Genomic DNA, 26,621 nt, shown 5'->3' with positions numbered 1-26,621 from the left:
CAAGTAAGGGGCAATAAAGCCCTGAGCATGGAAAGAAAAGGATGAATTTCCGAGAAAGCACCAAACTGGGGCAATGACAGGACTGTCAAGGCAAGATGGAACAGCCCAGGCTGCCTCTGGGGCCGCTGGAGGGAAAGGCAGGCAGTGATAGGACAAGCACTCTTCCTCCTTCCCAGACTCACTTGGCCCCATGTTCCCACTTACACTGGAACTACAGAAAAAAGAATTTCTGATACCTGGGAGTTAAGAACCCAAGAGAAGAAGAATATAGAGACTTGGTTCTTCCAGGGGAAAAGTTCAAGGACACTAACCTAAGTGATAAAGAACTTAACATATTCAGGACACAAAACTTCAAAATGAAGCCAAACTTCATACGTTTGCAGAATTTTTCCTATAGAATTTTAATATAAAAAGAAACATGTTTCTCTTATGCAAGGTATTTACCCTCTTGCCGTCACCTGAGGGGTCACAAGCAGTGCCATTATTTCTAGGCCACCTTACAACACTAGGCTCAGCTCATAGAAAGGAAAATATAGAATCAACTGTAGCTTCAAACCCCTTCCTAAATGTTGCCTGAGTCAGAAAAGAATAAACAACATCATAAAATCGGTAGGGTGGGGTGGCAAGGGAATGTAATCATTCATTTGGTATAACCTGGCACTCCAAACAAAGGCTCTATTATCTTTAGCTGAAAGCTTTTAGGGCATACGGAGGAAGTGAATGGGATGACCCACTTGAGACAACACCAAAAGAACAGAGAATTTCACAGCCCTGGAAGACGCAACAGGCAGACAAAAACCACTCAACAGTTCACTGTGAACTGGGACACACCTTCAATACCAGCACAGCTCAAATTCCATTTTCCCCTCACCTTTCCCCAAACAACCAGACCTTTCAATTAGCCTGTTTAGACAACATTTGATCAAACAGATCACTCTAGAGCACACACACACACACACACAAAATAAGTTAATGGTTATTTTATTGTAGAAGAAAAAATATCCTGAAATATTTGTTAAATAACAATACTTCCTGACAAAAATCATTCTTCAGGGTTTTCAAGCCCCACCATCTGGTCAAGGTGGGCTGTCCCTCATCCATGTAATAAGCTTCATTAATATTGTCATAAACCACAGAAAAACCCAAAGATTTTCTAAATGGCTTCCAAATTTCTGCAGAGATGCCCTTAAAAATTCCAAAGGTAAACAATAAACAAGTTGGCAGAGAAACCAGAAGGCTAGCTGAGAAGAAAAAAAATGTTAACAACTGGTGAATCTAGAACAAAGGGTATGTAAGTGTTCACTACACCATTTTAACAACTTAATTTTTTAATTGCAGCCAGACTGAAAGGTTATCTTAGCATGGTCATGCTATTCTCCACACTTGCCTAAGAAATACAGCCAATTATTTTTTTTCAAACCAGAAACAGAAAATCAGTTTTCCCCCAGGTGATACTCACTTTCAATTCTGTCTAAAAAAGCTTTCAGAGCTTTCTGGAAAGTTTAAATTAAGGGGCTACAGTACACTGGTATGGTTTTATAATTCTTGGGAGGTGTTCAAGTCAAGTTCTCATCGAAGGTCTGTGATGGTCACTGCTCTGTCCACAACGGTCACGTGGCTGCAGCTCTACAACAGGGAAAAAGAAAGAAAGAGAAAGTCCTAAAAAATTCTAGGAAGTCATTTGTTTAAAACTTACTTAACATGCTTATTCTGACCAGTGGTTCCCAGTCTGGAAGCCAGGCTGCTACTTAAATGGCAGTTATGGTAAGGGGTCTGGGAATCAGTAACTTTCTAATCCCTACCTGTACATAGCCTGAATCAACGTGGGCCCATATATCTTCATTCACTTTTCAAATGAATGTATATTCTAGAGACATTCACAAAATACAGACTTATTTGAAAGAATTGCTGAATTCGTTAGTTTTTTGGGGGTCACTATGTCAACCAGCTAATACAGCGTACCCACTGACACATGGGGAATGCTTACTTTTGGCATGCAAAGAGGCCTTTATAACAGAAAACCTGGGCACTTTTCTTGCAGCCTCTGTTTCATCATCCTGGTACCTAGACACTTATTACATTCTAAGGCAGACTGACCTATTTTTCAACAGATCTGTCACAAAGTGCTTTCTCATGCTCAGCTGAAAACTCATTCCACGAGGTCTTAGTTTTAGTTCTGGGAGTCCTAAGAAATGCACTCGATACCTTTCTATACAACAATTCTTCTGAAACTTAAAGCCAGTTTTCAGAGCCTCCCTGAGGTTTCACTTCTAAACATCACCAGTTCCTTTTATGTGACAAGGTTCTGAGTCCCTTTTCCATACTGGTCACTTTTTAATGAACCCAAAAGAAATAACCCCCCTCAGCCAGCAAGGAGTGAAGCAGCCTATCACATTAGATTTGAGGGGCAAATTGAAGCATACTGCTCTAACAGCAACTGAAACTTTTTATTCACAGAATACAACTTAGGAAAACAAGCTTCCTAGAAAGGTCATAAAAATCCCTATTATTTAAGCAAAATTGCAAAATCAAATATATTTTACCTATCTTAAATGGCTTTTTTCCTTTGAATTCAAATCCCTTATTGAAGTACAGGCTTAGCAACTGGTGTTGACGAAGGGAAAAAACCTAACATTTAACAAGCCAGCTCCTGCACCAGGTGCTTTCTGCATATTACTTCATTTAATCCTCTCAATAACCCTATCAAGTAGGTATTACCATCACTGTCATTCCCCTTTACAGATAAGAGGCTGAGGCCCAGGAAGATGAAGTCTGATCAAAGTCAGACAGTCCTTCGATGGCAGAGCTATGACTCAAATCCACTGCTATCCCACACTGCTTCCCATGTATGTCCTTATTGGGAAGATTTGCAAAGATAAGTGACGAGGCTGATCTTCTATGTGGGTCAGAAAAGACAATGCACCTCATCAGCTCTGACCGTCCTCCCTGCTTGAAGCACAGCCCTGATTTCTTCTACACAGATACATACGCAGAAGAGAGGTGGATCCTTGCTGTGTGGATGAAATCCTTTCTGGCGACAGGAGGAAATCTCCTCTAGTCCATGGTCAGTTAGTTTAAAGAATCCAGTTCTGCAATAAGAAAAAGCAGGCCCAAATCAAGCAAAGGTGTCTACCCAGTCCCAAACACACACACAGAACTCATTTTGAGACAGCTTCAAAACTATGCTGGCACACAGGTCTCTTTTCTGGTGAATGAATCAGAGTTAGGGAATGACTCATCACTGCCACCACACTAGTTTTGCTGGGAGAATTCATAGTAAATAACAGGATTTAGAATGAAAAAGAATTTAACTGAGATAATTTGTTTGATTTTAAATTCTCTAATCTGACATCAGTCTTTTGAAATTCCCATTGCTTCAAGTCAAACACTTCAAATTTCTTATGTCCTTTTCTTAGAAAAGCATTGAAATTGTTGCTTTGATATCTTTTTAAACAAGAATAGTAGGAGTATCCGGATATGGTGCTTAAAAGGAAACCTTTTAGAACAGCCAGTTAATACCACAGTCTATATACTTTACACAGAACAAGGTCTTCCAAATAGAGAACTTTTCCTTGGAGGCTTTTCCCCACTGTCTCCTTGTAATGCCCAGAACCACATCTATGTACTTACTCCTGGAACTTGGGGGAGCAAACAATGGCTATTGACTCTGGCAACATCATCTGGTAGGAACAATGAGTGTGTAGGTCAACACTGGAGAGGAAGGCGGTCTGCGTGGGATGAGTCTGAGAAGAGAAAAACATGTCTGAGACCCTCTGAGTGAAACAGCCAAGCCTGGCCCATAAAGGAAACAGACCCAAATGGTTCTCAATAGCTGGCCACAATCCCCTCACAAGTACAAAGTCACTGGCAGCCACAAGAGGGTATGCCTGAAGTTCATTACTTTTGAGCACTGTAAACAAATATAGGTTAACATGAGTATGAGAGGAAACTCATAATTTCTAATTGATCATCAAGACTTATTTGGCCCCTCACAAGCTCTCTCAGGGCAATGGAGAGTCATCCATTCTGGAATAGATGGTATATGCTGTCCAATATTTCAAAATGATAAAAGTCAAGGACTTAACAAACCACAGTTGGATGAATGATTCCTCTTCCAGACAGAAGTGTTAAAAGGTCAAGAATGAGTGTGGAGCTCTACGGGCAATGACAAAAGCTGTCCTATGGCTAAAGCATACCATCCAAGGATAGGAGAAGCAGGGGACAATAGTAGTTACATCATACAAAGGACCCTATCTTGTTTGGGAAAAGGACCAAGATACTGAAATTTGAGGGTAATCAGTTAAAGCACCATCGAAATGTACATTCAGTTTCTATTGTTTTCAATCATTTAATGTTTTATTGAACACATTCTTTTTTACAAATGAATAACCATATAATGCCTTATGTTAATCTTAGAAGGGTGTGACTGTAGAGAACAAGAATGGAAAAAGACGACCCAATATGACTCAAAAAGACCACCAACCTTCACTGACAGAAAGCACAGAAAATAAATAAGTGTACTTGATCAGCATCTTCAAACCTGCCATGTACAAAATGAAGCTCCTGAGGAGCCTGTCAAAAGCACAGGCTCCTGTGCCCCACCCCTAGAAATAGCCATCCTGAAATTTTAAAAAGCCATTCAATGATTCTTATGTGCAGCATCATCTGAGAAGCACCACCCCACAGAATGCTGTGACCAGCTCACTGTGGAAGAGGCCTGCAGGACAGGAACGTGTTAGCTGAGTGCTGACAGCAAATCCACACGCAGATCCTCATCGGGCAGGTAAGAACTTTGGTGACTACAAAGGAAAAAAAGTTTCTACCTAATAATATGATCCTACAGACTGCTAGGGACAAAAGGCCTGTGCCAACACCTTTCATCCCACAGTTAGAACAAAGAATTTTAACTGGGAACAAACGAGGCCATGGAACAAGCTGATCCAGGCCTCTGATCTAAAGTAGAAAGACAATATAGGGATACATAGGAGCTCAATAAATAATTGTTAAACTAAATCAAAAAACCCTGTCTTGAGTCTCTATTCCCCTCTATTGTGCTTTCTCTTTCTCCTTCCCTTAACAATTGGATTTCTTGAAAAAAATAGTTTTGTCCATCATGCTGGAGACAGAGGAAGGCATTTTTATGAAGAGAAAACAATAAACCAAGGGAGCAGAAATGAACAAGAACAGCAGATGCTGGGGGCAGCCTCGGTGCCTGGATGGGAGCAGAGCAGCCATAGGACAGGGATACGAGCTAAGGCAGGGCTGAAGCCAGATGAAGGAGTCTCCCGAATACTGGACTGGAGGCTCACACAGTAGTTGGTGATCAATACATGACCATACAAACTTTTTGACCCGGGAACCTGATTTTACAGCTGGCAAAGTGGAGAAGGAAGAACTGATCTTCTGCATAATTCTCTTGCCAATTTTAAGATCTGAGCAAACCTTACAGCCTGCTTGTTTGTTTGTTTTTAATCTCCAGTTAGGAAGGAATGGCACAGAAATTATCATAGGGGAAAAGAGCTGAAATACTATAAACTTCAGCTCTAAATTTGTTCCTAGCTGAACCCTGATTTAGAAATCCTTTTATTCATTTGCGGCTGAATTCTATCTGCAGTCTAAACCGTGATTATTCCAAACTTTCCCCCATCTCCTCCAGTTCCTAAAACCACCCGTCTCCCTCCTGCCAGGCAGTGAATCTAGACTGCAACACTGTTGAATGAAAGGAATTCCATCAACCCCTCCAAACAGACCTCCAAAATCTCTGTATCTTTCTTTCTTCCTTCAATTCTGTCTCAGAGGGATGAGTGTTTTCTCCCCCGTATGAAGATGAGCCCCCTTTTTGTACTTTTGATTTAATACTTTCCTACCTTCGCATTCCCTTGTCTCTGCCCCTTTACATCTCCTCTCCTGGCTCCACTATGCTCCACTAAGCTCTGCTGGCTCACTGGGTGTACAAACATATTGAAACAACTACATACAAGAATGTAAGTAAACCTTAAAAATGTTGAGCAAAAGAAGCCAGATACAGAAGAATATGTATCATATAATTCTATTTATATAAAGCTCAAAACCAGGCAAAACTAAACTGTTGAGTTCAGGGATATGCATTTAGGGTAGTAAAACTATAAAGAAAGCAAAGGACTTCTGGAAAAGTCAGGAGAGAGACTGCCTGTATCAGAGGGGAAGCGGACAGGGCAAGAGCATGGGGGTGGGACCATGCCTCTCACAATGTTCTATCTCTTGACCTGCGTCATGCACGTACACAGATGTTTTGTTTCATGATTCACTGAAATATCCATTTACCCTTATGTACTTTCTTATATATTTCAAATACAAAGGTTTCAAAAAAACAAAATCAAAACAAAACACATGTTCAAACCTTTATGCTAAACCATAAATCAAGCAAATATTCTCTCAACCTGGCTACTCCTTAAGCCACCATCCCATTTTCTTCCTTTCCCCGTGAGCTAAACTCTTCAAAAAATTGGTGTGTAGGGGTGCCTGGCTAGCGCAGTTGGTGGAGCACGTGACTTTTGATCTCAGAGTTGTGGGTTCAAGCCCCATGTTGGGCGTTAGAGATTACATAAAAATAAAATCTTAAAAAAAAATTAGTGCCCGTCTCACCATGACCACATCCTTGATCCCCATTACTTCTTTTTTTTTTTTAATTTTTTTTTCAACGTTTATTTATTTTTGGGACAGAGAGAGACAGAGCATGAACGGGGGAGGGGCAGAGAGAGAGGGAGACACAGAATCGGAAACAGGCTCCAGGCTCCGAGCCATCAGCCCAGAGCCCGACGCGGGGCTCGAACTCACGGACCGCGAGATCGTGACCTGGCTGAAGTCGGACGCTTAACCGACTGTGCCACCCAGGCGCCCCGATCCCCATTACTTCTTAAACGTTTGCAGTGCTCTTCCTCCTCTGGCTCTGTGCCTTTACACTGTCCTTGCCCTGCTCTCACGCCTCTTTGCTTCATTACCAACTATTCCCTGCGCTCCCCTGGGTGGCCTGCCCCCAAGCTTGCTCTCCGTTCTTCTCCAGTGCCAAGGCTTCTCAGGTCGGCTCTATGCAGAGGTCTCCCAGATCTCTTTCCCACCTTGACCCTGCCCCCCAGCGCCAGCCACACTGCCAACTGCCTGATAACTACCTCCACTGACAAAATGTCTCACATACACTTTAAATTCAACATGCTCAGAACTGAACACACAATTAGCCCTGCTTCCAAAGTAAGCTATCCTCCTGGAGCCCCTGTTTCTGCTTATGGGATAATCACTGCCAGCCCTGTGAGTCAGGCCTGCTCTCTGTCATCACTGGCTTTTACTCATCATCCTCTCACTCATTCTCCACATCCTCTGAAATTCAACATTCATCTCCTTCCCAAGTTCAATGCCATCACCCTAGCTCTCATCATTAGATTTTATCAGCACGCTAACCTCTTAAATGATCTCCCTGCCCCGACCTACTTTAAAACTGCCTTTATGTTAGATATACTAAAGAATGGCTTTGATCATATCATTCATTGCTCTACTCAAAAACCTTTAAAAGTTCCCCACTTACTAAAAAGCAGAACTATTCTGCCTATCCACCCAAGATCCTCCCCCCAAGAACACTGCTCCAATGTTATCACATTAAAGCCTATTTATCTACTACGATTCCTGACATAAACCCCAACTGGACCTCAACATCTTAGGAACACAGTCTGCTTATTCCAGTGCTGCTCCCTGCATATGGAATTCTCCCTTAGCCTATCTTGTCAAAATCTTAGTAAATCCTGCCAGGTGCAGTCCTTCCCTCCTCAATTTGATTGTGCTGTTTGTACTTCTCGAGGCACTTGGCACATTCTGCCTCCCGGGAAGACTTACTACTTGTCTCTTTGTCTAATCTACTTTATGAGACTAAAGTCGTGTCTTTCTCAAATTTGTATCCCCCAGCAGATAAGAAAAAAGTTCTCTACTTCCCATATACTATAATGGAAGATACACAATAGAAGGCAAATACTAATGTCACAGAATGGAGAAAGGACACAGGCACATGGGACTGCCTCCCAGGTCAGTATTTCCCAAATTGTAACATACAGGTATGTGTAATCTCCCGAAATCCAGAAACGAGCTGACTTGCTTGTATGTAAGCCTATCACACAACACGAAAAGTAGCTTGGTTTGTGGAGTGACCGGCTGAAAAGGAATAGGAAGGAAAATGCAGAAATACTCTTTAGGGATAGAATTACCTTTTACCTAAATATCACCAGAAGACTACAGAAGACACTTGAAAATCCACTATATTAAGGACCCTACTGGTTTACATAAAGGTGTATGCTGCTTTATGCTTTAACAAAGACCAAATGCAAGCATTTGAATTAATTAACTTCCTTGGTTCATTAAAATATTTTCAGGATATTTTCAGGAACACCATTTGTATGAAGTAGGCAGAACCTCCACAGTCAATATCCATATATACTCTAGGCCAGCATTTTATCACCATTCACACTCACAAGGAAACTGGGACTTTAGGGAAAGAAGTTCATTTTCATTAAACCATTTTTTTAAAATGAGGAAAATGAAAAAGCCCTAAGTAGTTCCCAGAAATCAATACTGGAGTGGAAGCAGTCAAGTATGCTAGGAACGTCTAGTCTGCATCTGAAAGAGGGAAAAACCTTCATCTAAATAATCTGCATGCCATTCACTTTGCTCAAAGAAACAAGCAGTGTGTTTACCACATGGTGAGAGAAGAGAGGACTAACCCTCAGAGAGCTCAGAATTGCTTACATGAATCCAGCCCAGTGTGATGAGACCCTGCTGATCCTGTATGAGGAAAAGTTCTTCTTCGTTCTCAGTGTTGCAATAATCAGACCCGGCACTTTGCTTGGGGATGAGAACATGGGTAATGGTGAATTCATTCCTCATCTGTCAAAGGAGAAAAGCAGCCTGTCACCACTCCCTGGCACTTGTACAACCCCACGTGGTCACAGCTGTGGCAAGTTAAACATCTATACAAGCGAAGGCCCTTCCCACCCCAGCAAGAGTCCTCGTGCTCCTTGAGTCCCTCACCTCAGCGGTTCCCAACCTTAGCTGCTCATGTGCACTGCAAAGGGCACTCTGCAAAGCCACAGGTGCCTCTGGCTGCAGCCACAAGTGTCTGCCTCTGATTCCCAAGAAGCTCCAGGATAGTACCATTTCTCTTCTTTTGCTCATGTCTAGGGTAGCTTCCCTCTTACTGTTTCTCTTAGTCCTTCTCATCCTCAAAGGCTCAGTGTTAGTCTATTGCCTTCACTCATTTATTCATTCAGTAGTTAGTAATGGGTTCTTCAAGTGCCTCTATTCAGTGATCTTTCCTTCCTCCCAACTCCTAGTGCTCTACTGCGTATACCATTCAGCGTGCTATTTCTCTTCGGGGGTGTAGCTCCCATTGCTCCAAAATGCTTTGGTAGGTTTTGTGGACGCATGCTGGGCTGATAGCCTTACATATGTTATATTCCCAGGCCTACCATAAAGCAGGTACTCAGAAACTGATATATAGGTAACGCTGACTCTTGGTCTCCCAAGTTTAGAATTAGCTATTTCTTACTACTAGAATTAAAATAATCAGTTCGATTCAAGGGACTGAGAAAATCAATGAAATGCAAGGTCACCAAATCCAAAGTAACATTGCATTATGCTATCCACGGTTCCTTCTGCAGAGGGATCGTTGCAAAGAGTAACTGACCCTGGATATCTTCTCTCAGAGTCACAGGAGGCCAAGGGGGAAGAAACAGGCTCAGCTCAGGAAAGCGTTTGTTTTTTACCAGTTTTCCACAGAGAATTCCACATGTCTCTACTCCCCGGGCAGTGTTGGCACTGGCTAACTGGAGGAACTGCGGGCAGAGCCTCCCAGGCACCACCACATGGCGCAGTCCGTCGATTGTAGGAGCTGTAATGGAGAAAGGAGAAAAGTGTAAGACCACAGGGAGAGGCTTCCCAAGCAGGCCCCAGAGTAGGCAGTCCTGGGAGGGCAAAGCCAAATCACTGGGGTTCCTCGAACTATGGGCAGTGAGTGGGGATCTCAGCCTAACGACAGAAGGAAGAGGGTTGTGGGCACAGCCATTGCAAGCACATTACTTTAAGAAAACAGGCTTTAATCACTCAAGATGAGGGTAACCTACTACTTAAAACAAGTTCTTGGGGTGCCTAGGTGGCTTGGTCAGTTAAGCATCTGACACTTGATCTCAGCTCAGGTCTTGATCTCAGGGTGATGAGTTCTATCCCCACATTGGGCTCCATGCTGGGTATGGAGCCTACTTAAAACTAAAACAAAAACTGAAAAACAAAAGAAAACAAACAAGTTCCTGAGATATCCAGGAATTCTCTGTCATAGTCTAACACAGAGGATAAAAAAAATAACCTCCTCACTCCACTGAGCTTTTATTTTTATTTTAAGTCTTTTATCTCAGATAAGAATATTGGAGAGTACGACTTATAAAGAAATACACCAGAGATATCCTGGGTAACAGAAAATACTTTGGATAACTACTTAATGCTGAATTTATTCATTTAGAAGAATGCTAAAGTGCCAAAACAAAACCACGAAAAACACATTCTGGTCCTCAAAAGAGGCATGAATGCACAGAGCAGCTTATAAGCCTGGTTCAGAATGCCAAGGATAGGCCCAGTCCCTGGACACCACGGAAAAGCCCTGAGAGAGAGCCCACAGGCTCAAATAAGGGTGTTTTTCATGGTCACTTTTCATTAAAAAAAAAAAAACAAAAAGTACATGGGGTGCCTGGGTGGCTCAGTCGGTTAAGCGTCCGACTTCGGCTCAGGTCACGATCTCACCATTCATGGGTTCGAGCCCTGTGTCAGGCTTTGTGCTGACAGCTCAGAGCCTGAAGCCTGCTTCGGATTCTGTGTCTCCCTCTCTCTCTGTTCCTCCTCCATTCGCATTCCATCTCTCTCTCAAAAATAAATAAAGATTACAAAAAAAATTTTTTTAAGTGCAAAAGGATGTTTTGTTTCTGCACATTCAACAGCGAGCTCTGAATTGCTGGAGAGGTAACAAACCAGGGACCACACAGTCACATGATAGTCTGATGACAATATCTGAGGATTCTGAATTAAGGCTTGGCACAGTCCTTTCCTTTCAATTCCATAATCACTTCCTGAGTGCATTCCAGTGCATACACTGTGCTTAACCTCCAGGGAACACAAATATGAATAAGACTCAAGCCCCAACCAGTAAAAAGTTAAAATCTAGTTACTGACAAATGACTACACTATCAGGTAAATGATGTCAACTGCATTACAGATAATAAGAGCCCTGAGAGTTTCAAGAACAGAATCAATCTGATTGAAGGGAAGGAGACCTGGCAAAACTTTAAGATGAGCAGAGAAGGCAGAAATAGAGAAAGGATATTTTAGGCTCAGGGCAAATATTAACACACCTCTTTGGATAAGCTAGTCCAGGGGCTGCTCCGGGAACATGAGAGTCCAATCTGACTGGAGCACGGAATACATGCGAAGGAACAGGCAGTGGTGGGAGATTAGCCTGCCAAGTATGTGGGAGAAACCTAAAGGCCAGGCTTCGGGGTCTGGCATCCCTTGCCCACTCTCACATTGCCCTTTGAAGTGGATCTTCTGCAAAGCTGACTTCCTCATGTGATACTTGAAATTCCTTCCCCAAAAGATCTATTCTAATAATCAAGGTATAATCATCATTTTGCCACTATTGTTATTTTCTCAGATAGGCAAGCTTTGGTGAGAGGAGGAAAGACTGCTAATAGCTGTTATGACTAGACTGAATTATCACTGACTACATATAGTATTTACCATGACCAAGCTCCTTAAGGATTGGGAACACATCCAGGGCAAACAGCATTCGGTAACCCTTTTTCACTTTTTAAAGGCCAACTGCTGAATTGTAAAGTGGCGCTATGAAATTTCCCTTCCAGAGAACCAACAGTGGTCTCTGGTTCACTGAACATTTTGAGTCTCTATATAATCCTTAAAAGCTGAGGGTCTGACTTTCAAGGACATTGTGAGCTCTTCCGAATATCGACCTGGGGCCAGGTAAGTTACACGGCTTAAGCAAAGGCCACTTTCATACTATGGCCAGCGTGACAGGACACAGTATGGCAATATCGATCAAAGGGGCTTCTGTGACCAGAGCCTGATGAGTGGGATAATGGAGGTAATCTTAGGCAACCCCCTCAGAATGACACTCTGTTTGGCTGCCCCTGAGATGGAAGAGGGCATGAACAAGTGGACTCACTACTTTCTGAGTTGCTCAACGCTCCAGGTTTCAAGGACCTGTCCACCACGGGTGGCTTGGCAGGCCTTCCCGCCGTATTACAGTCCGCAGGCTGTGTGGACGTGGCAGGTACAGCGGGGAACGCATCTGGGGAGGGCTTCTCCAAGTCAGGCACCAGTGGGCCCCCTAGGCCAGGGTCCACCTTCCCAAATTCCTGCACGATTTTCAGTCGCTCCTTTTCCAGCTCCTGGTTCCGGATCATCTCCTCAAAGGCATGGAACTGCTCCTGCTCCAACTGCTGCTGTTTCTGCTGTGCCACCCTCTGCCTCTCCTTCTCCAGCTCCTGCTGGATGGCCACATTCCGGGCAAGCTCTTCCGCTTCCCTCTTCTGAAAAGAAAGGAGTTAGGCTTAACAACTGACACCTGGGTGACTTCGCATCTCGGGGGGACAAGGCTTTGCGGCAGGGATTTCCTAAAGCGTGCCCCTGCTCTGGCCCAATTTCCCAACACGGAATCTGTGCCTCCCTCGGCAGCTCACGTCTGCCCAAGTGGTCACCGCTTGTGTCTACCAGGCCACGGCAGACCTACTCTTCAAGGACAGTGACGGTCCCGACCCCCTCAGTACCCTTCCCCAATGGCTCTTACTAAGACATTTTCTTCTCAACTGAAATCTTGATGCAACTTACTGTTCGCACTGCATAATCTGTATCAGACACAGTTTTATTCTCTAACTCTACCATGTATACATTCTGTATCCGAAGTAAGGGGGTCTTTACAGAATTTTAACCCAAAAGGAAGCCTCCAAAATTTAGCTGGTGACTAGCTCAGTACGAAGTGACATTTTAAACTAACAAGAAACATCAAGTAACAATCACCCTCATTAAGGTTTTCACTCACTCGGTACCTTAGAAATATATGCCTCATAGCTGTTTACCTCTCTGCTGATTTTCAACATCAGAGTCCAGAACAGAGTCCAGGGCTCAGCAGAGCGCTACAAAATAGTCTGGAGTTGCCGGCAGTGCGAGTTTCACATCTGACACAGACCACAGGCAGTGCCTTGGGAGTTTCTCCACATGCTCTAACTAACTCTTCCTAACAAGAAGCATTTGAAAATAGCTTGAAAAACAAGTATTATAAACAGGTATAACCAAATGTGAATCAATATCCCAAAATTCACTGATCTAAAAACTTACGTTTCAGTGAAATGTTTCACTGCTCTTAGGTTCTCCCTCTAGATATAGCACATAAGCAACAGATTTTCTGTCCCTCAAATCACCCTCCAGGACAAGCAGGCTAAATATGTTAGAATCCTCAGCCTAAACACTTGTGTTCTACTCTTTTGAGTTTCTTGCCTTTGCTGAAAAAAATAAACTATGACACTAAAATCACAAGACCTGTTAAAATATCGTATCGCGATCCTAGGGCACAGCCTAAGAAAGCAAAATAATTTCCTTTTTATTATATACTTACCTTTTCTTCATTATATTCTGTATATTCTTTGGTATATCGTTTCAATAGCTCTGCCTTCAGCTCTTCTGCTTTGGGAAATGCAATCTCCTTTAACTTCTGAGACACAAAAATCAAAAACTGAGAATTAGGATAATTCCTAGCTAATGAAGTAGAGAAGTAAAGTGACTTAAGACAACTTGGCAATGGCAACAACGTTTCCAAAAACAATGCAAAATACCCCCTACTGTCCCATACCTGCTACTTCACAACTGATCTGGTGAAATGGCCTTATTTCCCGTTGGCGGATTTGATGCTCAGATGCGGACACCACTACTTTTACCTTGAAGTTAGTCTGTGCTGCTTTGAAGCTTTTAGATGGGCAACAGTGAGAGTGAAGACCCACCTTTACTGTGTCTTTCTTTTCAGGAATGACAGCCAATTTGTAATCCCGATGCTTTGGTAGTTTCTCAATAAAGAGCCTAAAGGAACGGATCAGAATGATTATCATGCAAAGAAAATGCCCAACAGACTCTGAAGCAAGGCGACTCCCTTGTCCTGCACCCACTGCAAGACGGGTTTCCAGACATTCAGGGGAGGGATAATACACACCCAGTGACCATGTTCCCCACCCACCTCCAACCCTATGTTTCCCTCCTCTCCCAAATTAGGTGCGCAGGAAGCACTAGACTCCCACAACTAAAACGATGAGGGGAGAAAAGCAAACCTACCTTGTGCCCAAAAATATACCTCCAAAGAGATTCTTTTCTTATTACAGTGACAGGCTTCCAAAGGAAAGGGCCTCTGTCACAAATTCTTCTTCAAATAACAGTTTGGCAGCCAAGGGCAGGAAACCCATGTTCTATGATTAGCCCTGTGACCTTAACCTTGGCTTCTTTTTCTTTGGGATCCATCCTCCTTCAAAGCAGAATATTCCTTGCATCATACTAAGCACTAAGATGCTTAGATGGTACATGTGTTATGTATATACTATGTGCGTGTTACGTTGTAATTTGCATTATGGTCCTGATAAAAAGTTCTTAGAGAAATATAAGGGCTAGATTTTCTCTTTACATTTTGTCCCTGGCTGTAAAGCTCAGTGGGGAAAATATTCACAGATCTCTAACATTTATGATGTCTATGTGGGGACAGTGAAAGCACAAAGAAGTATTTGTCACAACTTGTCACAACCCAAAGTAACAGATTAAGAATTCCAAAGCCAGAAGACCAGTTCCAGAGTCTGCTCTTCTAACCACTGTATCACACTGCCTCCACATGGTCCTGGAATGTCCAGAACTGTTGGGGGGGGGGTGGGTACTGAACAAAGACGTCTTTAATAGAAGTAAGTTGTAATATATACAAGCTAAGGCCCAAAACAAATCAATTGAGGGGAGTTTGCCCACAGTTCTAAAATACTGTACTAGAGTTGGGACTAACTGACTCTTTTCTACTTTCTGCCCACGGGGAGTAAACAGAGGAGGACAGCTCAGTAAGGGGAAAGAAGATGACCCCCACGAGAGCAAACTCCTTTTATTTTTTTTTTAATTTTAATGCTTTTATTTAGTTAGTTTTGAGAAAGAGTGGGGGAAGGGCAGAGAGAGAGGGAGACAGAGGATCCGAAGCGGGCTCTGCGCTGACAGCAGTGAGCCTGATGCAAGACTCGAACTCAAGAACTGTGAGATCATGACCTGAGCTGAAGTCAGATGCTTAACTGACTGAGCCATCCAGGAGCCCAAAGCAAACTCTTTTCATTTTTTTTTGTTTATTTAAATTTTTTTTAATATTTATTTTTGAGAAACAGAGAGAGCATGAGCAAGGGAGGGGCAGAGAGAGGGAAACACAGAATCCAGAGCAGGATCCAGGCACTGAGCTGTCAGCACAGAGCCCAACGTGGGGCTCAAACTCACGAACCATGAGATCATGACCTGAGCCGAAGTTGGACGCTTAACCGACTGAGCCACCCCAAAGCAAACTCTTTTTAGATGAGCCCTCCTCCCTTGGTTCTATACTAGGCACATGAAATTTTTATCTCAATCCAATTTGACAAGACCCTTCAGCCAAGGATGAATTCTAAAATCAAAATGATTCTAAAACACTTCCCTTTGGGTTCATGAAAAAGATATAAAAGTTTCCTTGAAGTCTATATTTAAAATAAATACAGATTTGTTTCTTCACCAATAGAGTCTTGAAGAAGATGTTGAGATAAGTAAGACTAGTTCTTGTGTTCAAGAGACCTGTAATTCAATGACTCTCCCTTGGCCCTAAAAGACCAAGGTACCTGTTCATAACTTTAGCAGGCTACATGTGCTTTGTATGAAAGCCCGAATCAGCCAATATAGTACCATGTCGTATAAACACCACACTTTATATTCACTTGTGCTATCAGCCTGAAGAACTGTGAAGTCCCTGAGGCCAGAGATTCCTGTGTCTTGTGCTTCTTTGCATGTCCCTCTAAAGCTGGGACAGTGCCTGGATGAAGAGGCACTCAATAAATATCTGAGGAATAAAATGGTCTTAAAACCTTTGAAGGAGCTGAGTAAAAAAACCCAAAGTATAAAAAAGTACATATAGTATGCTATCTTATAAGTATGAAAGGGGGAAAATTCTGCATGTGTACGTACACATACATTTACTTCCAAGTACACAGTAAGTCAGGAAACTAAGGAAAGTAGACGGCAGGGGAAATAGAGCAGATGGGACAAGAGTGGGAGTGAAACCTCTCACCATACGCCTTTTTCTATCATTTTGATTTTGAACCATGCAGTGGAATCTAGTTTATAAGTAAAGATGAAACTTCTAGAGCTGTACATGAATACGTTTCTCTTGTTTCCACAATTGTAGTCAATTTTCTGAATGGGGAACATACAGGCAGAAGGGTCTCTTGAAAACAGAACTGGCAACGTTGCCCATTGCCTGTACAGGAGTCAATAGCGCTCAGCGTTTAGTTCGCAGCCTGCCTGGGCTCAAATCCTGGCTTGGCCATTACAAGCTGTGTGAATTCCAGCAAGTTACTCAGTCTCACTACCCTTCTTTATATGTATGTGTGTGTGTGTATGTACATGTATATGTGTGTGTGTATATATATATATATATATATATATACATATATATATGAGTTATATATATGGAGACAAACTAGTACTACCTGATAGGGTTGCTGTGACATTTAAAGAGATTAAAAAAAAAAAAAAGTGCTGAGCACAGTGCCTTGAACCTAGCCAACATCTACTATGATTGCTCTGTATGCTATATGATTGTTTTTCACTAATAAATAAACAAAAATTGCGAGCAAGAAGAACAGATGAAGATGTGAACACCAGGGCTAGAAGTGTTCTAGGTGTAGAATACCTGTGGCCCAGAGGTATACTGTTCTCTGGGTTAGATCTGGTTGCAGCCTAGAAAGGGAAACGTACCAAAGCAAAGATGTGTTGGCAAAAACACAAGCAAAGCAAACTATTGGGACGATGGGGATAAAAAGAGATATGCAGAAAAGGAAACACAAAAGGTAAGTATATGAAATGGTATTCAACTTTACTTATAATGAAAGAAATTCAAATTAAGATGAGGTACCATTTCCATATATCAGATTGGCAATGGCTTAAAGGTTGATTATAACCAGTATACACAGGGTGTTGGGAAATGGGTGTCCTTAGACACCCTTAACAGGGCTGTAATTTGAGAATACGCTGTATTATCATAGGACTGTAATTTTCTTGGGGGTGGGGAGGGGAGACAACTATTCAAATTTTAAAATTTGTATATCCTTTAAACTCACAATTCCACCTCTAGGAATTTATCGTACACAACAGGACAAAGATATAAGACTATTCAATATAGCACTGGTCATAAAAGTAGAGAAAAACTTAAATGAAAACTTAAATGCCCATCAATAGGGGAATATTTAATAAATTATGCTGCACTCAAATGTGAAAAACAACATAATCATTCACTCATTCATTCGACAGATATTTACTGAGCATCTACTATGGGATCAGGCATTACTGTAAAGGCTGGGGATTTGGCTATGAACAGTCATAAATCCCTCCCAGCAGAGGGTGTGCATTATAGTGGGGGGAACAGACAATAAAACAAAACAATATATATATAATCAGTGCCAGGAGAAACTCATTAATAGGGAAGGGGAATAGGAAGTGACAGGAGAAGGAGTAAGATTTTAGATAGGGCAGCTAAGGAAGGCATCGCCAAGAAGATGGCATTTAATTAAGGACTGGAAGGGAGGAGGCCATAAAGAGACCTGGGACAAGACCGTTCCAGGCAGAAGAAACAGCCTGAAGAGAATGAGATGGATCAGTATGTCCTAGTATGGAAAGATATGACTGTTAAGAAAGCAAGCTGTAGAACAGAATATATTGTATGATCTCATTCAAGCTTTAAGAAAAAAAGGATAAACGTGTGAGCCTATGTGCTTGCACAGACATATACATTTTCCTGGACACACAAGAAAGGACAGTGGTCACCTCTGGGGGATGTGACTCTTCTTTTTGCTTTAATATTTCCCTCGCTGGATAGTTTGAGAAAAAAACTAATTTAAAAAGCCAAGCAGAAATTCTGTAACGTGGATGGCTAAAAGACTCTCCTCTTATTTCTTCCTATCTTAGAAGTTACTGAGCAAAGTGAGCACGATCACAGATGAAAACCCTCTTCAGTCTGTAAGCCCCAATCCCAATGGAAAACATTGTCAATGCAGGTGACAGACGACTTTCAGAAAGCAGGTCTGTGTTATAGGAGGCTCACACAGCAGACGAGAAGTGCCTAAGTCCTCTGTAACTCCCTTTTGTGTAGCCTAGTCAATGACCATAAAAAGCTGTGAAAGAATTCACTGCCTGGATTATTGTCTGTGCTCATCATGAAAATATGTACTGATTTAATATGCTGAAGATCCTGCTATACTGGGGTCTGCAAAAGGCAAAGCGTGCCTACTCTGGGGGGGAAATGTGCTTCAGATCATTAAGATGCCTGAACTGCCCAGGGAAAAGAACAAACATGCCTTTTAAAATCCGGAATTGAAGTACCCACAAAAGGTCTAGAACAATGACTTGCAATAGTGGGGGAGGCAGAGGAGTGGTGAGGTAGATGCCTGCTCCCTTCCCTCCTCCCTCCTCAGTAGTAATAATTGCCAAAGTGAGCCACTGTTACTGACAAGAATCTAACCAAGTAAAATGCGGTGGAAAAACAGACTGAGAATATTAAGCCAGAACTTTTTTGCAACTCCTACAGCTTGTCAGTTCACAGAATCAGAATTAGGGTCTTGAAGATACCTGCAAGAAAAATGAAGGTAGCTACACGTTTCGCTTCAGGTCAAGCCAATCCAACAAAGTCCCAAATTAAACTCCGAATCTAGCAAATTAAGTAAATGAGCTGCTTCATGCCACCATCTTCTCACTGAGCTCTCCTCCAGGGCCTACTTCATCATATTAAATGGTCCTGTAAGTGGGCACCATGTACAGGGACAGACTCCCCATATTGATCTTGCCGTTAACATGGATATTCATGTCACTCAAAGCAACCCCAAGTCACAGAACAATATCAATTTAAGTCCTCTTAATCCTACCCCCGCTTGCCTATTCAAGAGTTTATTGCAACAGTTAAACTCTCTTTTTGTGCCGTACTATCAGCCTCTCCTTCTTCACAGGTTCCTTTCCATTAGCAAATAGTATGCTCTAGAATCTCCCATCTTAAAATACACACCACACATTCACATACTCCTTGTCCCCCTTCAATTACTTCCTCATTTTTTCACTTCACTCCTCCTACCAAACTCCTCGAAAGAGTTATCTATGCCTGGGCTTGGCAAAATACAGCTAATAGGTCAAATCTGGTTTGCCATCTGTGTCTGTAAATGAAGTTTCGTTGGAACACAGCCACACCCATTCGTGCATGTGTTATCTAATGGTTGTTTTCACACTACAAGACAGAGGTTGTGACAGAGATCAAATGGCCTGCAAATCCAGAACTATTTACTATCTGGCCCTTTACGAAAATATTTGCCCACCTCTGGACGGGACTCACGGTCTCTACTTTCTCATTGTCCACTGACTCTTCAGCCCACTCCAATCTAATGTCTTCTTAGTCCTTCTGGTGAAACTGTTTACCAAGATCACCAATGACATCACGACACCAAACCCAAAACTTCACCCATCCCATTTGACCCTTTCTCACACAGCCTGGCCACTCTCCTGCAAATGCACCATTCTCTCCTGGATTTCCTCTTGCCTCTCAAACCTCCCTTTGAGTCTCTTCTGCTGGCCCGCCCTCCCTCCCCAACCAACCTCAGGTCTCTTCTATAGTCTTTTTTTTTTTAATTATTTTTATTAAAAATTTTTTTAATGTTTTTATTTTTGAGATAGAGAGAGAGAAAGACAGAACATGAGCTAGGAAGGGGCAGAGAGAGAGAGAGAGACAGAATCCAAAGCAGGCTCCAGGCTCTGAGCTGTCAGCACAGAGCCCGACGCGGGGCTCGAACCTACAAGTGGTGAGATCATGACCTAAGCCAAAGTCAGATGCTCAACCGACTGAGCCACCCAGGAGCCCCTATTCTACAGTCTTATTATTAAGCTTTCTTGATCTTTGAATGTGTCAGGAATCCTTCTGGCATCTGATGAAGCTCATGGACCCCACAGAATAATTTTTTAAAGATATAATACAAAACATAAAGGATTACAAAAGAAGCCAATTCTACTGAAATACAGTTTTCAAAATATAAAAATTGTAACATGTGCTTCTTTATTAATATATTATTAATACATTTTAAAAAGGATCTCTAACTGTGGCTTCAATAACAGTACTGTAATTCAGAAGCAGTGGCAAGTGTTAAATGCTATTTCGAGATATCAGCATCAATTGTAATGTGATATAAAAATAGTGATTTCTATTGGTGATATTGTGAATATTATTATTCCTGTGCAAAATTGAAGGAAATGCTGAATTTTAGTTAGAGGTTAGTGGAAACAAGAAAAGTTTTTCCCAACCGAATTCATGGAGTCCAGATTCTACCTCTGAATCCCTGTGGGGTTCCAGGACCCCAGATTAAGACCTATATGCCAGAAGATCTCAGTGGTTCTCACGGCTTCAGAACCGTCTATATGCAGGGGACTCCTAGGTTTGTATCTCCAACCCAGACCTCTCCTCACTTCAGACTGGTACATCCAACTTCCTAAACTTAACACCTTAACATGTCAAGAAAACCAGGCCTGAATTCTTGAATATCCTCTCTACTCAACCCCTTTTCTACACCGTTCTCCCCATCTCAGTGAATAGGCCAGCACATCCTAAGTTACTCATGGCAGAAACCTGAGATCAACCTTGATACCATCATCCCTCCCAAACTGTCAGTAAGTCCCATAGACTCTACCTCCAGAATACAAATCCACCTGCTTCTTTCCATGCTGCCACACTCCACCAAGCCATCAGCCTCTCTCTTGAATTGCCATTAAGAGTATCCTAACTAATCTCCCTGCCTTCTCTTAACACACCCTTCACCATTTGCAACATGGCAGCCCCAATTTATATATTCAGAATATAAGTAAGATTAGGTCATAACCTCTCTTAAAACTTAAAACTTTGCAATGGCTTTCTAACGCTGTCAAGATAAAATACAAACTCCTTACTGTGGTCTGCATGATTCTGCTCCACCTGCCCTCAGCCTCATCTTATTCTCCCCCTTCAACTGCTACCCTCCAAACATGATGATCTTCTTTCAATCCTTAGAACACACTAAGGTAATTCCTACCCAAGAGCTTCTGAATGCAGTTACACCTGCTTTAAACACTCTGGTCTATGCTCTTGGAATGACCAACTCTATGGCATCCTTCAACTTTCAGTTTATTTTTTTATTATTTTTTTTCCCAACGTTTATTTATTTTTGGGACAGAGAGAGACAGAGCATGAACGGGGGAGGGGCAGAGAGAGAGGGAGACACAGAATCAGAAACAGGCTCCAGGCTCCGAGCCATCAGCCCAGAGCCTGACGAGGGGCTCGAACTCACGGACCGCGAGATCGTGACCTGGCTGAAGTCGGACGCTTAACCGACTGCGCCACCCAGGCGCCCCTCAACTTTCAGTTTAAATCTTACCTTCTCAGACAGACCTTACTCTATTTGACACCCTTGGTTATTCTCTGTCACAGCACTCTCTTTGTTCCTTTCACAGCATTTGCCCTACTTTGAGACTAGATGTTTATTTGTTTACCTGTTTACTGTCTTCTCCTATAACTAGAAAGGGCCACCAGTAAAGGCAGGGGCCATTTTACTTCCTATATATCCAAGACCTAGAGCAGTGCCAAGCAGGTAGCCGGTGTATGCAATATATATTTGTTGAATGAATATGGCCTGAGGGCAAGGGGCAACAGAATCCAGAAGGTCCTTCAGAAAATACTTGGTAGAGTGATTCTGTGATTCTAATTAACTTTCTCAATTATGATTCTTTGAAGAATTGTGCCCAGGGGCCTCATTCTGGAAGAACTCTCCACAAGATTACTGGAAATATTCAGGAATATTATTTCTACTAGCAGCAAAAGAAAGGGACAGTAGTCAAGGAGATTTCTCGGGAAAATAAATTTTGTGCCCACTGTGCCAAGGAATAAAAAAACTCATAATAGCAAAAGAGAGGCAAAATTTATAATTATATATTATTATTACATACAATTATAACTCTATGAAACTTTATCAACACTGAGGTCACACAACAGGGCACGATGGCATGGATGGACTGCACGATCTCTGAGGACACAGGCACTACTTCTAAACTTAAAATAGACAACAGCAGTCCCTTTTCTACTAAAGGGACTCTAAAAACACAGTACGAATCCCAGGAAGTCTGCTTCTGTGCTACTTTTCTTTAGAGTACTGGTTCTCAACCAGGGCAATTTTGCCCCTTAGAGACCATCAGGTAATGTCTGGAGGCATTTCTGCTGCCGCAATTCAGTGAGGGGGAGGGGTGCTACTGGCATCTAGTGGATAGAGACCAAGGATGCTACTAAACACTCTACAATGCACAGGGCAGTACTCACAACAAAGAACTATTCCACCCCAGATGTCAATAATACCAAGGTTGACAAACCCTGCTGCGGAGTAGTATGGGATCAAAAACTTAACATGATACAATTGAATTACATTGATTATTTTTGGGAGGACATATAAGAAACTAGTAAGGGTGACTATCTCTGGGGAGGGGCACTGAGATTTTGGGGAAAAGAGAAGTGATCGGGAGACTTCATTTTTAAATATATATATATCCTTTTGTGCCTTCTGAATTCTCCACCATATGTACATGTTACCTTTTCAAAAAATACCCAAAAATAACCAAAAGTAGTCAGTGTGGCTCAACACTATGGTCTCAACTCTAGCTTCAACTCACAGAACATTACCAAAAAGAAAACAAACAAAAACAGGGCCTATGTTGTAGACCGAATCCCGAATTAAGAGTTAGGAAATCTGAGTTTTGTCACTCTAAAGTGTGGAACAAAGCAGATCACTAAGCCCAGAGCACGTTTCCTCACATGTAGAATGGAAGGACAATGTATCCTTTCAATGCACACACAGCTATGAAGATCAAATGGAATAATGCAGGTGAAATACCTTAGGAACTATGAAGAGCCATACACACACATTATAGTTATTATTTTTTTTAAAGGCCTTGGTATTATTATAAAAGAGCAAGACCAGAGATTATAAATGAGATCCTTTAACAGTATTCCCTTCCTAAATTACACATCATTTCATTATCACTGGGGATTTGGAAGTTGTCCCTGTTAATTATACTGACATCTATTTATGCTGCCTACCCTAAGAAGCTAAGTACCTCAAGGGAAAGGTCTTATGATGAGTCACATGAACTGTAGGCGGTCAATACTTATTTGATGATTTGCGTGACTATAATAAAGGTTAAGAAGAAAAACCTTTTTCCTGAATCACTCAATTTGTGACAAAATAAGTAGAGGTGAGGAATTTTGGCTCTGCTACCCCTCAGCAATAATGCTATGATTAGCTGCCTCAATAGAGGACAGGAAAAACACTCATCAATACAAAACATGTGTAGTTTAACCATCATCTCCCTTGTCTAACAGCTGGGCCATGTGGGCACAGGCCAAAAAAGCTAGGTCTCTTACTCATGAAATCACTGAGTCATGAAAATAACACTTTCAGTACTCATGACTCTTTATGTCAAGGACAGTCGGTATGTAGGAGCTGCCTGCAAAAATGATTAATGCTAATGATGTTGTAAAGTTCTCTACTTTTAGCAATTCTGGGCAGAATAAATGAGCACATGAGCAGAATGAGTGAGGCATCAGTCACCGGAAAAGAAAAAGGAACCTGGAGGTGTCTTACGTGATATACTTGTTATAGAGGATGAAGGCATGTTCAATGTTGCCTTCCTCAGAGTAAATGGATGCCATTCGGATAATCTCGACTCCAGAGCGGAAGTACCGTCGGGGTGGAATGTCTTCATTTATCTCCACTGCACTACCCATCTGGGAGAGAGCCCTCACCCGGTCTTCGGGCGGAAGGCTCACGTCTCCATGGTCAGACATCAGGACCAAGAAGTTCTGAGACAGAAAAAACAGGTGGCATCAGCACCATGGTCCCCATCACAGCCTAGTACACAGTAACTGGTTATCCCACAAACTTCTACCTTATGAAGAAATTAAGAGAAAAATACCATATGCTGTGGCTTGTATCAAAGAAAGTCTCCTTCCTACAGGAAAGCTGAGACCCTCAAGGAAGCCCACATCACAATGACAGAAGTATTGGCAGACTCAAAAGCCTACAATCTCTGTGCCATAATTACGTGGTACAGGGAGTAAACTATAATGGGTGTTCGGTTCTACTCTTCAAGTTAATCATTCTCTCTACCATTAGGTGGCCCTGCCATAAAAGGAAGGATGGTATCTTATATTTTTGGCATTATTTCTCCTACCAGCTACCCATTTCCATCTACTCCAGTACCTGACATTGTATGCTCAATGAACTTTCATAAAGATTTTTAACTGATTTCAACTTTGATCATTTGTATTTAATGAGAGTAACTGACATTTTTCTATGGTGTACTTTTTCACATCTGAATACAAGGTGAGGGGAACTGGTCTGGGAACAAATGCTCACAATCTTAGTTCTGCTCACTAAACCACTATTCCAGTCAATCCACAACATCATTCATCACATGAGGGTAAGGAATTTAGATCTAAACAAAACAAAACAAAACAATTTACTCAAATCTATCTTCAAAGACTAAGCATTCTTCAAACAACAAACAGGCACAAAGGTAACTGGGAATGCAAAAAACAAACCAACAAAAACCCTAAGAGTTTTTTTCCCTTCCTGTGTTTCAAACCGCAGTAATTCTACAATCTTTCTAGATACTCTGCTGTTAGAATCAGATTCCAACTTCCAATCAGATAACACTCTACCATCATTTTCAAAAAGAATCTGGGTATTTGTTACACATTGAGTTACAGCACACCCTAGCCAGCACGTTCTGGTATATACAAACTGTATATACTAGAATTCAAGGCCCTAAGTCTACTGTAACCCATTTTGTCTTCGATCTTAAATTTGCTCCTTCCCAACAGAGATCTTTTTCCTCCAGTCAGGATTCTGTCCTGGATTCTGTCCAGAAATCCACACATTTGTTTCCTTTGTCTAGCCACTGGTTTTCTGTTTTCCACTCCAGTCCCTCCCCAAGAGGTCTCTCTTGGCCAATTCTATCTCTAGGTCACACTTCCCCCAAGCTTCCTATCTAGTCACCCTTACGAGTAGTCCAAAAGCTGTGCGGACGACCAAGGATGCAGAGGCATTCCATCTCCCCAAAGCCTTTTTAGAGGCTCAGAAAGCTGCTAAAACTTTCCTAGGTTGCCTCATTAGTAAACTCAGTCCAGAGCCCATTAAAACTAACTGAAGCAGAGGATGCTTGTTGCGCCTCAGTAGCTTTGAGAAGAGGATCTGTAGGCGGATGGAACCCCCTCCCGAGGCCAGCAGTACTACAGGGCTGAGCAACCCTCCAAAGAGGAGATGCGGCACCCGCAAACAAGGGGGAAGAAAGGAGGAGGTCTAGGGAAGTAGCAGGAATGCGCAGAGGTGGTGTATTCAGTAAAGAGGGACCTCCTGACACCTGCTTGTGGCCCCCTTCTTGAAGGCCCTCAAACCCAAGCTGCCAACCCAGGGCAAAATTATCCAAGGTTTTCGGGTCTTTTGAGCGCGGCAGGCGGGGATGCACTGGGCCTGGCTGGGACAGAAGCCATCAGTGGCCTCGCGCGCGAAGGACCGGGCAGAGGGCGCGGGGGGAGAAGGCTGCAGGCCCCACACTCACGGCGGCCGTTCCCTTTCAGAGTCCGAACAAGCTCAGTGGCCCAACCCCACCCCATTCCCAGGACCCTTCCCCACCTGTCCCCGCGGACGACACTCGGAGTTTCCGGAAACGTCACATCCGGCGCCCGCCCCTCCCACTCCCGCTGATCCACTCATTATACTCTCAAGAACACCGGATCCAGGGCGGCGAGCTGGTGGGCGGGGCTAGAACCGCCACCTGCGAAAATACGACCAATGAGAAGAGGGCTCCACGTCGGCCATCTTGGTAAAGGAAAAGCAACAAGGAAGAAAGGGGAAGCCAAGTAATTAAAGGAACCAATAGCCAAGATAACTTATGTTTTTAGAATTAAAATGATTTGGGATCGAGTTTCCTGCCAGATAGACCCTATACCACACTCACACAAATTCACAAATCAACATTCAAGGAGGGAATTACTGATTCAAGTACCTGGCTAAACTGACCAGGGTTTCTAAATCCATGAAAGAAAAACTCCTTAAAACTTCAGCTTGCTTTTGTCACTACCTACACAAAATTGATAGTGTGAGGTATCAGACTTCTATAGCCTAGAAAAAAACCTTAAGATCAACTTTTTTTTTTTTTAACGTTTATTCATTTGGGGGGGGGGGGGCAGA

At 42.5% G+C, this 26,621-nt stretch overlaps 1 protein-coding gene across 2 annotated transcripts; it reads right to left on the bottom strand.

Annotated features, from left to right (window-relative positions):
* Positions 1-965: 965 nt before the first annotated feature.
* Positions 966-26,168, bottom strand: LOC122497020 (STAM binding protein). Of its 2 annotated transcripts, none has more exons than XM_043603708.1 (10): positions 26,064-26,168; positions 24,012-24,229; positions 14,073-14,148; positions 13,691-13,786; positions 12,242-12,608; positions 9,783-9,907; positions 8,767-8,904; positions 3,631-3,743; positions 2,990-3,089; positions 966-1,626 (listed from the first exon to the last, which is right to left on the bottom strand). In XM_043603708.1, exons 1-10 carry the CDS (start codon positions 26,142-26,144, stop codon positions 1,570-1,572), a joined length of 1,371 nt encoding a protein of 456 aa, XP_043459643.1. In that variant the 5' UTR covers positions 26,145-26,168; the 3' UTR covers positions 966-1,569. The 2 variants fall into 2 exon arrangements, with proteins under 2 accessions (XP_043459643.1, XP_043459644.1); XM_043603709.1 differs by lacking the exon at positions 26,064-26,168 and adding an exon at positions 25,990-26,060.
* Positions 26,169-26,621: the final 453 nt, after the last annotated feature.

Source organism: Prionailurus bengalensis, chromosome A3, assembly GCF_016509475.1.
Source record: "Prionailurus bengalensis isolate Pbe53 chromosome A3, Fcat_Pben_1.1_paternal_pri, whole genome shotgun sequence".
NCBI classification, from domain to species: domain Eukaryota; kingdom Metazoa; phylum Chordata; class Mammalia; order Carnivora; family Felidae; genus Prionailurus; species Prionailurus bengalensis.
This window is presented reverse-complemented; position numbering and strand designations above follow the sequence as displayed.

Bases quoted from the DNA above. Each gene is read 5' to 3' on its own strand.
- LOC122497020 (XM_043603708.1), bottom strand. From the start codon at position 26,144: ATGAGTGGATCAGCGGGAGTGGGAGGGGCGGGCGCCGGATGTGACGTT. The intron at 8,905-9,782 runs GTAAAAAACAAA...CTCCTTTGACAG, and splicing joins GAATTCTCTGTGGAAAACTG to ATGAGGAATGAATTCACCAT. The intron at 3,744-8,766 runs GTAAGCAATTCT...TTCTCTTCTCAG, and splicing joins TCACACTGGGCTGGATTCAT to ACTCATCCCACGCAGACCGC.